The 13689-nt window shown below is 43.8% G+C and overlaps 1 protein-coding gene across 2 annotated transcripts in view; it reads left to right on the top strand.

Annotated features, from left to right (window-relative positions):
* The window catches only part of SLC20A2 (solute carrier family 20 member 2), a 110727-nt gene that overhangs the window by 94750 nt on the left and 2288 nt on the right, over positions 1–13689 (top strand). For both annotated transcript variants that reach the window (XM_069572710.1, XM_069572709.1), the window contains exons 9-10: positions 6181–6366; positions 7546–7630. In XM_069572710.1, coding sequence (XP_069428811.1) covers positions 6181–6366; positions 7546–7630 — 271 coding nt within the window. The remainder of the gene's footprint in view (positions 1–6180; positions 6367–7545; positions 7631–13689) is intronic.

Raw genomic sequence — 13689 nt, 5'->3', positions numbered from 1 at the left:
TTTACTGTCTGAGCCACAGGGAAGCCTGCAGTTGTAAGTGATACCTCTCAGAGACTGGGAGTCTGAAGCTCAGAAATGTGACTGTTGCCAGGGCCACACAAAGAGGAGCCAGCGCGGGAAACCAGCTCTCTGTGACTCGGTCTCCGGAGTGTGGAGGGTGGGCTGGGAACCACAGGCGTCATTCGAAGCCTGTAGGGAGCTTGGGAATCATCACTACATCCTAACAGCAAGTAAAAACCAAATAGACTGAAAAGTCAACAACTCTTCTTGGATCTCAGAGGCAGAGGAGAACACAGGACAAACCACTGTCCCCAGGGTCAGAGAGGCAGAGATGCTGGGGGTCCTGGAGGGGGCACTCAGGAGCGGGTGCTGTGGCAAGAACCATGCAATCCTGGACTGGAGCAATGGGCCCTGGAGGCTCATGGGGGACAAGGAGAGAGTTAAGGCTCTGGGGGACCCAGGGTAGGGGGGACCCCACTATCCAGGAGCCCTACCAGATCCTAACAGTGAATATCAGGGAAGAGGAATCCCTCCTGCTCTGGGGGGAAGGAAAGCAGCCACTAGACAGAACAGACGCCCTGTGCTTAGCCAGGCTGTGCTCAGGAGAAACCGGGTCACCAGAGCCCAGCCTGCAGGGGATTACTGCAGGCTAACTGACCTGGAAGGGGGAACACACTCCAGACTGCCCTGGCCTTCCCCTAGGGAGAAGGGATGCTCCCCAGCTCCAGCCATCCTGTCTCACATAAGGAAGGAGCAAATGCTGAGAAACATACAAGGGATGGAAGGGTGGAATTGGGATTATTTTTTTAATTTTAAGTTATCTACACTTAACTTACATGGTTTATATGGTAAAGAATCTGCCTGCAATGTGGGAGACCTGGGTTTGATCCCTGGGTCAGGAAGATCCCCTGGAGAAGGGAATGGCAACCTACTCCAGTATTCTTGACTGGAGAATCCCATGGTCAGAAGAGCCTAGGAGGCTATAGTCCATGGTGTGGCAGAGTCAGACACAACTGAATGACTAACACTTGCACACTTTCACACTATCAGTAAAGTAGTATAATGTTATTGCAAAGGGGATTTGGGTTAACCCTAGGTATATATGGCAAGCTCTAGGGCAACCATTTTAGAAAGTTAGCAAAAAAAAAAAAAAAGTATAGCCAATATGCTAAGAAGGGAGAGAAAATGGAATCATATGGAATGCTCAGTTAAAACAACAGAAGGGGGGAAAAAAGGCAGATGACAAAAATAGGAACAAAGAACAAGGACAACAGATAGAAAGCACTGACAGATACGGTGGACGCTAATCCAGCTATGCCGGCAATCAGCTTGAATTTCAGTGATCCAGATGCACCAATTAAAAGACAAGAGATTATCAGAACGGATCAAAAAACACAACTCACTGCTATCTACCAGAAACCCACTTGAAATGTGAAAACACTTAGGTTAAAAGTAAATGGGATTAACTTTTCATGTGTTTGTTAGCCATCTGTATGTTTTCTTTGGAGAAATGTCTGTTTAATTCTTTGGCCCATTTTTTGATTGGATCGTTTATTTTTCTGGAATTGAGCTGCAGGAGTTGCTTGTATATTTTTGAGATTACTTGTCAGTTGCTTCATTTGCTATTATTTTCTCCCATTCTGAAGGCTGTCTTTTCACCTTGCCTATAGTTTCTTTTGTTGTGCAGAAGCTTTTAATTTTACTTAGGTCCCATTTGTTTATTTTTGCTTTTATTTCCAATATTCTGGGAGGTAGGTCATAGAGGATCCTGCTGTGATTTATGTCAGAGTGTTTTGCCTGTGTTCTCCTCCAAGAGTTTTATGGTTTCTGGTCTTACGTTTAGATCTTTAATCCATTTTGAGTTTATTTTTGTGAATGGTGTTAGAAAGTGTTCTAGTCTTAGTCTTTTACAAGTGGTTGACCAGTTTTCCCAGCACTACTTGTTAAAGAGATTGTCTTTTCTCCATTGTATATTCTTGCCTCCTTTGTCAAAGTTAAGGTGTCCATAGGTGTGTGGCTTTATCTCTGGGCTTTCTATTTTGTTCCATTGATCTATATTTCTGTCTTTGTGCCAGTACCATACTGTCTTGATGACTGTGGCTTTGTAGTAGAGCCTGAAGTCAGGCAGGTTAATTCCTCCAGTTCCATTCTTCTTTCTCATCACTCATTATCAGAGAAATGCAAATCAAAACCACAATGAGGTACCATTTCACTCCAGTCAGAATGGCTGTGATCCAAAAGTCTACAAGCAATAAATGCTGGAGAGGGTGTGGAGAAAAGGGAACCCTCTTACACTGTTGGTGGGAATGCAAACTAGTACAGCCACTATGGAGAACAGTGTGGAGATTCCTTAAAAAACTAGAAATACAACTGCCTTATGACCCAGCAATCCCACTGCTGGGCATACACACCAAGGAAACCAGAACTGAAAGAGACACATGTACCCCAATGTTCATCACAGCACTGTTTATAATAGTCAGGACATGGAAGCAACCTAGATGTCCATCAGCAGATGAATGGATAAGAAAGCTGTGGTACATATACACAATGGAGTATTACTCAGCCATTAAAAAGAATACATTTGAGTCAGTTCTAATGAGGTGGATGAACCTGGAGCTGATTATACAGAGTGAAGTAAGCCAGAAAGAAAAACACCAATATAGTATACTAATGCATATATATGGAATTTAGAAAGATGGTAACGATAACCCTGTATGCGAGACAGCAAAAGAGACACAGATGTATAGAACAGTCTTTTGGACTCTGTGGGAGAGGGAGAGGGTGGGATGATTTGGGAGAATGGCATTGAAACATGTATAATATCATATAAGAAACAAATCGCCAGTCTAAGTTCGATGCAGGATACAGAATGCTTGGGGCTGGTGCACTGGGATGACCCAGAGGGATGATATGGGGAGGGAGGTGGGAGGGGGTTCAGGACTGGGAACATGTGTACACCCGTGGCGGATTCATGTTGATATATGGCAAAACCAATACAATATTGTAAAGTAATTAGCCCCCAATTAAAATAAATAAATTTAAATTTAAAAAAAAGTAAAGGGATTTAAAAAAGGAAAAAGAGTAAATGGAAGAAGGGAAGTATAGCATGCTAACACTAAAAGAAAGCAGGAGCAACTGTTGATTTCAGACAGAGGAGACGTGAATAGACCCAGCAGCAGAAATCAATGAGGACGTATTTGAGTGAAACAGACCATCAATCAACTACATATAAATCAGTAACAAAAGAGATTAAACCACATACTTCTAAATAACATTTGAAACAAGAAATACCAAGAGAAATGTCAAAATATGTTAAACTAAATGAAATTGAAAACACACCAAAATTTGTGGGAAGCAACAAAAACAATGCTTAGAAGAAAGTTTACAGCATTGAATTCATATAAAGCTGCTGCTGCTGCTGCTAAGTCACTTCAGTCGTGTCCAACTCTGTGGCAGCCCACAGATGGCACAGCCCATAGATGGCAGCCCATCAGGCTCCCCCACCCCTGGGATTCTCCAGGCAAGAACACTGGAGTGGGTTGCCATTGCCTTCTCCAATGCATGAAAGTGAAAAAGTCAAAGTGAAGTTGCTCAGTCATGTCTGACTCTTAGCAACCCCATGGACTGCAGCCTACCAGGCTCCTCCGTCCATGGGATTTTCCAGGCAAGAGTACTGGAATGGGTTGCCATTTCCTTCTCCAGAATTCATATACTAGGAAAGAAGAAAGATGTAAAATCAATAATCTAAGTTTCCAGCCTAGGAAATGAAGAGCAAATTATTAATTAATCCAAAGTAAACAGAGGTAAAGAAATAATAATTAGAGCTAAATAAATGAAATTAAAATCAGGAAATGAATGGAGAAAAATCAATGAAACTAAAAGCTGGATCTTTGAAAATATTAATGATATTTATAGTCTTCTAGCCAGGCTACCTAAGGGAAAAGGAGAACACAAATTGCTGATGCCAGAAATGGAAAAGCAGACATCACTATAGATCTTACGGACAAAAAAAAAAAAAAAGTTAATAATGCTATGAAAGCAATACTATGAATAATTTTATGTTCGCCAGTTTGATAAGCTAGATAAAACGGACCAGTTCTTGAAAGACAGAACCTGCCCAAACTCACACAAGAAGAAATAGACTACCTGATAGGCTTGTATCTATTAAGAAAATTAAGTCAATAATTAACAGTCTTTCAAATCAGAAAGCACCAGGCCCAGATGGGTTTACTGGTGAATTCTACCAAGCTTCTAAGAAAGAAATTATACTTGTCTACAATTTCTTTCAGAGGACAGAAGCAAAAGGAATACTTCCTCACTCATTCTGTTAGGCCAGCATTAACCTAATCCCACAACCAGACAAAGTCCTTAAGGGAAAACTGTAGACCAGCATTTCTCATGAAAGGGACCAGTGAAAGTGAAGTCACTCAGTCATGTCCAGCTCTTTGCAGCCCCGTGGACTGTAGACTACCACACCCCTCTGTCCATGGCAAAAGTACGGGAGTGTGTTGCCATTTCCTTCTGCAGAGGATCTTCCCAACCCAGAGATCGAACCCAGATCTTCTGCATTGTAGGCAGACTACCGTCTGAGCCACCAGGGGCTCCTAAGGATATGCTAGTATCTTAGGGCAGTATAGGATATGCTGATGATGGATACATGTCAATTTGTCTAAACCCATAGAACATATATCACCAAGAGTGAACCCTAATGTAAACTGTGGACTTCGAATGATTCTGACGTGTCACTGTGGGTTCCTCAGTTGCAACTGATGTTCCACTCTGGTGGGGATGTTGTTGATGGGGAGACTTAAAGTCTTAAATAAAGTCTTAATTTTAAAAAAGCTGTGGAACCCTCCCCCCCAAAAAAAGACAGTGTGTGCTTGTCAAGAGCCTGAGTGACAATCATGGGTCTCAGGGAGGGGTGAGCACCTGAGTGAATCCTAAACTCACATCCCAGTTCTGCTTCCTGCTAGTGACATGATTTTAGCATCAGTTTTCTCATCAGTAAAATAGGAGACCAATGCCTACTTTGCAGGGTTGGCCTGAGAAATAGATATATGTTTTGTGGTTCCTTTGTTGGGAGGCTGACATGGTTGCCCCACACTGGTAGTTGATGTTAGCAGCTGTGCTGGCAGTGAAAATGGAAAGAAATAGAGAAAGAAAGGAAGGAAAGAAGAACTTGGTTTTTGTGTCCACTTCTTCTGATTTTTCAGTACTTTAAAAATAACAGATCTCACCATCATGAAGATGGCTACTGTAAAAACAAAGTAACAAGTGTGGGCAAGGATGTGAGAAATTGGAACCCTTGTGCACTGTTGGTGGAAATGTAAAATGGAAAATGTGGAAAGCAGTCTGAGGGTTCCTCAAAAAATGGAGCAATTCCACCTCTGGGTATATACCCAAAAGGATGGAAAACAGGGCCTCAGAGACATCTGCACACCACACACCCAGTGGGATATTCTTCCTTAAAAAGGAAGGGCGTTGTGTCATATGCTACACCACCGATGAATCTTGAAGGCATTCTGATAAGTGAAATAAGCTAGTCATGAAAAGACAATACAGTATGCTTGCACTTCCATGAGAAACCTAGTATAGTCCGTCAAATTCACAGAGGCAGAGTAAACTGGTGGTTTCTGGGGGAAGGGGGAAAGGCCAAGAGAACTCTCATTTAATGGGTATAGTGGTTCAGATTTTCATGATTAAAAACTTTCTGGAGGCCTGTTTAACAACAGTGTGACTCTCCTTAACACTGCTGAACTGCGCAGTGGCAGCGGTTGCTCAGCCGCTCAGTCATGCCCAGCTCCTTGTCCACGTGGACTGCAGCATGCCAGGCTCCCCTGTCCTTCACTATTGCCCCGAGTTTGCTCAGATTTATGTCCACTGAGTCAGTGATGCTATCTAACCATCTCATCCTCTGCCACTCCCTTCTGGTTTTGCCTTCAGTCTTTCCCAGCATCAGCGCCTTTTCCAGTGACACTTAAAAATAGTCAATGGTAAATTTTTTGTTTATTTTAGCCATAACCCCAAAAATGGCTAAATCGTTATCACTTACAGATTACACAGGCAAACCACAAATGCGGTAAGACGGGCTGTTCTCAAGACTGAGAAGTCACTGAATGCTGTGTACAGCATCATCTGTACGCATGGACATTTGTTCAATCTGCTTGGTTTTCCTCCTAGTAATGCCATCGGGCCGCTGGTGGCTCTGTGGCTGATTTACGAGCAAGGTGCGGTCCTGCAAGAAGCCGCGACTCCGGTCTGGCTGCTGTTTTACGGAGGGGTTGGAATTTGTACGGGCCTCTGGGTGTGGGGCAGACGAGTGATCCAGACCATGGGGAAAGACCTCACCCCCATCACGCCGTCCAGGTGAGCAGGGGTGGGGGTGGGGCGTGGGGAGGGGGGTGGGGGGCAGCCTCGGAGCGGGTGTGTCGATGTCCCCCTGCAGAGCCTGTTCTGGCGGGGGAGGGGGCGGGCGGTCCCCAGAGTGGGGCGTCTCCGAGCACCATCTCCCCCATCGCCCTCATGCTCTGCTGGCCCCCACCCACGGTGGCACTGAGATGGGGCAGACACAGAAGGGAAGAGAAGACGCGAATCCACCTGCAGCCCCTGTTCCCATCCCACGGGGTGTCTTACCGGCCTGAGGTCCAGAAAACCTGTGGTAAAGGCGGGGCCGGGACTGCCTGTCCCCACACTCTGCTCACCGGCTCCACCTGCTGCCCGCAGGGGTGATTGCCTACATCCTTCCTGGGCTGCCTGGGCTCAGCGGGTGGGGTGGGGGGTGCCTTGCCCTGGGGTGGGGTCTGGAGCCTCCCGCCTGGCTTCCTGTGGTCCTCCTTTGGAGATATTTAGATATATTAGGGGTTAAATAAATCCACAAGAGAGTTTTCCAAGTACAACTAAAATTCAGGACTACATATTTTAAGGGCTTCTCTCATAGCTCAGTTGGTTAAGAAACTGCTTGCAATGCAGGAGACCTGGGTTTGATTCCTGGGTCAGGAAGATCCTGTGGAGAAGGGAATGGCAACCCACTCCAGTATTCTTGCCTGGAGAATCTCATGGACAGAGGAACCTGGCAGGCTACACCCCTTGGGGTCCCAAGAGTCAGACACAACTTAGCGACTCAACCACCACCACCACCTACTGTAAAAGGTCTTGAAATTCATTTTAACAAAATTCATTTTAACGAAAGATTCTAGCATTGATTTGAAAAAAAAAAAAAAAACTAGTAATCTGAGCAAAAAGTCACTCCTTTATAATAATAAGAACACATTTTTGAAACAAGAGTGTGGTTTTCCCTGTGTCCATTTAGAAACGACGTGTGTAGTTTTCCTTGCAGCAGGTATTCCTGGCCCAGCTCCTTCAGGTGAGGTTTCTGAAAACCCATCAAGAAGACAGGACTTGCTCCTCAGGGCTGAGCGCGGCCTCGCAGCGAGTGCCGTGTGATGCTGCCGCGATGTCCTGGCTCTGGTGCCATGAGGCCCAGTCCACCCAGAGGTTCTGGTGAGCCCCTGGCAGCGCCCTGACGGCCTCCCGTCTCCCCCACAGCGGCTTCACCATCGAGCTGGCCTCAGCCTTCACCGTGGTCATCGCCTCCAACATCGGGCTGCCAGTCAGCACCACGCACTGCAAGGTAGGCAGGCTGGCCTGGTCACCAGGGCGAGGTGGTGGGGGTAGTCGGGGTGGCTCTGAGTGTGCACTCAGGGATGAGAGAGTCACTTGGGGTCTCCCAGGGAGGGTATTTTCTTCTCAGCAGCCCCTCTAGGCCCTCCCCGCCCTCCTTCCCTGTGTCCTGGTTCTCTCACTGGGGGTTTTGCACTGAGGTCCTGTGTCCATGAAACATGCTCGTAGGCCTGGGTAGGGTGTGGAGGGGTGCATCACTCAGCACCCCCCCCACCCCCTCTGAAGGCCTGGGAGTGGGCAGGGGACAGACATAGGCACAAATCGCTCCTGTAAGTATAAGACGTGGTTGTTTCAGTTTTCTCTTCTGTATGGTGGTCAGAGCGACCTTATTGCCTTCAAGTCAATTGCAGATGATATTAACCACTGTTACTATCCGGCTCTAGAGCTCAGGGTGAGAGGGAATTAATTCCTTGTCTAGTGCTGAGATGTTGGAGCTGCAAGGAGCTTTAAAGATGAAGAAAGAGGAAACAGGCTCTGGGAGTTGTCCAAGGGAGCCCCAGGGTGGGCCAGGCTGGAACCCAAGTCTGCTAACCTGGGGCTGCCAAATACCTAGGAGAATTCTGAAATATCCCCAGGGGCCTCCGGTAGACAAACATAGCCACTAACTTCAGGAAAACAGAGGCAGATTTTCCTAGGTCCAGTGACTCCTGTCATTCAAGAAAAACTCACCTGTTCTGCTCTGTGTGCAGTGCTGTTCTGGGCACCGAGGGACCACGGGGACCACGATGACACGGCCCCCCACACCCAGTCTCAAAACTCCCACCCATGTGTCTGCAAACAAGCACTGCTAAGTGTGAAAGGCTTACAAAAAAGAGTGAAATAAGGCCATTTGTAGCAACAGGGACGGACCTAGAGGTTTTCATATTAAGTGAATTAAGTCAGACAGAGAAAGACAAATATTGTATGCTATCACTTATGCATTGAATCTAATTAACAATGATACAGATGAACTCATTTACAAAACAGACGCACAGATGTAGAAAAACTTACGGTTACCAAAGGGGTAAGGGAAAAGGAGTGATAAATTAAGAGTCTGGAATTGACAGATACACACTACTATATATGAAACATAAACAGGGGCCTACTGTACAGGGAACTAAGCTTAATATGTTATAATAACCTATAGCAGACGAGAACCTGTATGTGTGTATATATATATATATATAACTGAATCACTTTACACCTGAAACTAACATAACATTGTAAATCAAATTCAAATAACTACAAACAGGATCACTAGCCTCTAGGTTTCAGTTATCTAATCTGGAAAATGGAAAGACCACCTTAGATGACTCTAATACAGATGCTGTCTGGTTCCCCTACTTCTCAGTAATTCTGTTGCTGTTAGTGCTTGATGATGAGCTTAATCTGGAAACATACTCAAAAAGTTGAAATGACAGCAGAGAATACCACCTTATATCAACAAAAGACCTCATTAATAGTGAAGCCATGGGACTCCGGGCCCTTTGTGATCCAAATAATGTAGCAACTGAAAATACAAGGCAAAAGCTATTAGAACTCAGAAATTACTATGTCTAAGTCTGTGACAAATGAAGAAGACAGAAGTACTTGGGAATGTAAAGGATTTGAATAGATTTATAGTGGTGTAACTGGGCTTCCCTGGTAATTCAGATGGTAAAGAATCTGCCTGCAATGCAAGAGACTTGGGTTCAATCTCTGAGTCAGGAAGACCCCCCTGGAGAAGAGAATGGCTACCCACTCCAATGTTCGTACCTGGAGAATCCCCATGGACAGAGGAGCCTGGCAGGATACAGTCCTTAGGGTCGCCAAGAGTTGGACACGACTGAAGCTGCTTAGTATATATACTTAGCAAGCACACATGACAAATAATATGAAACAAGAAGTGGGGAGGGGGAGCGGAAAACCTGATCAGAACAGTAGGAAGAAAGTAAGGAAGTTCTCCAAAAACAATTCTCACTTGAAAAGGCGAAAGGAGGAGAATGCTGCTTGACTCTAGATCTTGACGGAGTCGCTGGTTAACCTTTTCCATCTTAGAAGAGAAAATTCTCACATTAAATGAACTTGCCATAATATAGGAGAAAATAAAACAGGAAGCCCTCCAATTTGTTCTATGAAACATATACTGAATAACCTAATACTGAAACCTGATTGAAAACACCACAAACAGTCAAAGCTGTATTTCCAGATGTATGTTGATTAAAAAAAAAAAAACACCTTTAAGTAAGATGCTAATAAATGACATCAACACTATTATAAAAGAACATTTCAACAGGACCACATTGATCTTCTGGGTTGTCAGAAAGTCGGCTCTGAGCAGGACAGGTTTTAATCTGCTGCTGATACCTACACGGGGCAGGCCCCTCACAGAGCTCAAGAAATGGGTGTTTACAGATGTCTTCAATATAATACGGTTCATCGATCCATTAGAAAACGGCATATGGTTGTCTGTTGAGCTCCACTCCAAAAAGACATTTAATAAAATTCAGCATGGATTTCTAAGATATTCCTGGAATTCAGTAAAAATGACCAAGTTTGCAATTAAAAAAAAAACACAAAAATTTAGAACTTTTGCCTGTCACCAATATCCAGTAAGAAAATGAGATAAAAACAAAGAACTCCTCCATAGTTGGAACAAAAATAAAAGGTACTTCAGAAAAATCCTAATGAAGTGAGAGATGTACAGGGAAAAAACACAAAGCTTTGCTCACAGGTCAAAGAAAACCTGGCTATGAGACACACTGTGTCGTTGGGTAGGGAACTAGGTTTTATAAAGATGTCAGTTATCCTCAAACACAACGCCAACCAAATTCTTAGAGCTTTACAAACTAAGGCTGCAGTTAATTTTGTGGGCTAAATTAGCAGGAATATAAAATGATCTACAAAGAGAAACAATGACGAGGGAACAGCCTGGCCAGATAGGAAGTCTGTCACAAGCAAACAGGAGGCAAGAGGATGGGGAGAGAGGGCAGATGGGCAGAGAGTTTCAGGACTGTACACTTAAAAATTGTTAACATGACAGATTTTTGTGTTGTGTATTTTACCACAATAATAAGAAATTAGATACTTGTATAAAAAAGTAGATAGAACCTAGTACATATGAGCATGTAGTTTTGAGGAAGGAAAATTTTGACCAGTAAGTGATGTTGGATAACTGGCTTTCCCCCTAGAGAAACAAATTTAGACCCACAGTTGTCAAAATACATGCTTTACAACGTGCAAAATCTGATGGCTTAAATAATATTTTAAAATTATTTTAGAATAAAATAGAATTTTATTTTAGAAAATTTAAAATAAATGAGAGTTATGGGCTTCCCTGGTGCTCAGTGGTAAAGAATCCACCTGGCAATGCAGGAGACATGGGTTTGATCCCTGATCCAGGAAGATCTCTCCTGCTACGGGGTAACTAAGCCCGTGCGCCACAACTCCTGAGCCTGCGCTCTAGAGCCCGGGAGCCGCACCTACTGAGCCCATGGGCCCACGAGCCCGTGCTTCACCAACAAGAGGAGTGACCACAATGAGAAGCTTGTGCATCACAACTAGAAAGTAGCCCCGTTTGCCGCAACTGGAGAAAAACCCACACGTCAACAGAGACCCAGCATGGCCAAAAGTAAGTATTTAAAAAAAAAAAGAGTTAAATATCAAATATCCAAGCCAAAGATAAATCACAGGGAAAAAGTATAGCATATTTTAGTGTATGAAATTAGAAATTTTAAAATGAAAGCAAAAATACTGGCTTAGAAAATATTTGCATTAAATATCAGTTAATATTTATTTAAACAGCACATAAATAAGATCTTAAATGACCTGGATAACCATGCTGTGTAGTCTCTCAGAGCCAGACATCCTGGAGTAAGAAGTCAAGTGGGCCTTAGGAAGCACTGCTGCCAGTGAAGCTGGTGGAGGTGATGGAATTCCAGCAGAGCTATTTCACATCCTGAAAGATGATGCTATTAAAGTGCTACACTGAATATGTCAGCAAAATTGGAAAACCCAGCAGTGGCCACAGGACTGGAAAAGGTCAGTCCTCATCCCAGTCCCCAACAAAGGCAGCACTAAAGAGCGTTCAGACTGCCGGGCAGCTGCACTCCTCTCCGCGCCAGTAAGGTATGCACAAAATCCTCCAAGCCAGGCTTCAGCATTACGTGAATCGCACACTTCCAGATGTTCAAGCTGGGTTTAGAATAGGCAGAGGAACCAGAGATCAAACTGCCAACATTTACTGGATCATAGAGAGAACATTCTAGAAAAACATCCACCTCTGTCTCATGGACTACACTAAAGCCTTTGACTTTGTGGATCATAACAAACTGGGAAAACACTTGGAGAGGTGGGAATACCAGACCATCTTAGCTGTCTGAGAAACCTGTATGCAGGTCAAGAAGCAAGTTAGGACCCTGTGTGGAACAACTGACTGATTCAGTCAGGATTGAGAAAGGAGTACAACAAGGCTGTTTTATTATCACCCTGTTTGAATAACTTATATACAGAGCACATCATGTGAAATACCCGGCTGGACGAAGCACAAGCTGGAATCAAGAGTGCCAGAAGTGTCAGCCTCATATGCAGATGATGCCCCTCTAATGGCAGACAGTGAAGAGCCAGAGTCTCTTGAGGGTAAAGGAGAAGAGTGAAAAACCCAGCTCAAAACTCAATATTAAAGAAACTAAGATCGTGGCATCTGGTCCCATCACTTCATGGCAAATATAGGGGAAAAGGTAGAAGCGGTGACAGGTTTCCTCTTGGGCTCTAAAATCACTGTGGATGGTGACTGCAGCCGTGAAATTAGAAGACCACTGCTTCTTGGCAGGAAAGCTATGACAAACCTAGACAGTGCGTTAAGCAGAGACATGACTTTGCCAACAAAGGTCTGTATAGTCAAGCTATGGTCTTTCCAGTAGCCATGTATGGATGTGAGAGTTGGACTATAAAGAATGCTGAACACCAACAAACTGATGCTTTTGAACTGTGGTGCTGGAGAAGACTCTGCAGAGTCCCTTGGACTGCAGAGAGAGAAAACATGTCAGTCCTAAAGGAAGTCAACCCTCAATAATCTTTGGAAGAACTGATGGTGAAGCTGAAGCTCCAGTGCTTCGGCCACCTGATGTGAAGAGCTGACTCACTGGAAAAGACCCTGATGCTGGGAGAGATTGAGGGCAGGAGAAGGGGGCAGGAGAGGATGAGATGGTTGGATGGCATCACCAATGCAGTGGACATGCACTTGGGAAAACTCTGGGAGATGGCTGGGGACAAGGAGGCCTGGCACGCTGCAGTCCGTGGGGTCTCAGAGAGTCAGACACAGCAACTGAGCAGCAATACATCGAGATACATTCAGATTCCAATATGTAGACGGGCAAAATACACGAAAGACCTTGTGTTATCAGGTGTTATTTCATCTGTTTTTTAATATAATTGATGTAAAATATTGTAGTTTTAGGTATACAACATAATTTGGTATTTTTATATATGATACCCCATGCAAAGTTATTATAAAATGTTGACTATATTCCCCATGCTGTGTATCACATCCTTGTAATTTATTTTATGCCTAGTGATTTGCTCCCTTCAACCTCCTTCACCTATTTTACTCCCCTCTGGTTACTACTACTTTGTTCTGATTCTATGACTCTCTTTTTTGTTACACTTATTTTGTTAGATTCCATATATAAGTAAAAATATACAAAATTTGGGTCTCTGACATATTCCACTAAGTGTAATACCTTCCAGGTTCATCTATATTGTTGCAAATGGCAGAATTTCATTCTGTTTTATGGCCGAGTGATATTCCTATCTGTGTGTGTGTGTGTACCATTTCTCCTTTATCCATTTATCTATTGATAGACACTTAGGTTGCTTCCATATCTTTGTTATTGTATGTAAATGTTAGGGTGCACAGGTTTTCAAATTAGTGTTTTAGTTTTCTTTTGATAAATACCCGTGAGTGGAATTGCTGGATTGTATAGTAGTTTGTATTTCCAATTTTTTATGGAACCTCCCTACCGTGGATACATCAATTTACATTTCCTCCAG

This window comes from Ovis canadensis, chromosome 26 (genome assembly GCF_042477335.2).
Source record: "Ovis canadensis isolate MfBH-ARS-UI-01 breed Bighorn chromosome 26, ARS-UI_OviCan_v2, whole genome shotgun sequence".
Lineage (NCBI taxonomy): Eukaryota > Metazoa > Chordata > Mammalia > Artiodactyla > Bovidae > Ovis > Ovis canadensis.
Note: the sequence above shows the minus strand (reverse complement) of the source record. Positions and strands in the feature narration are given on the sequence as shown.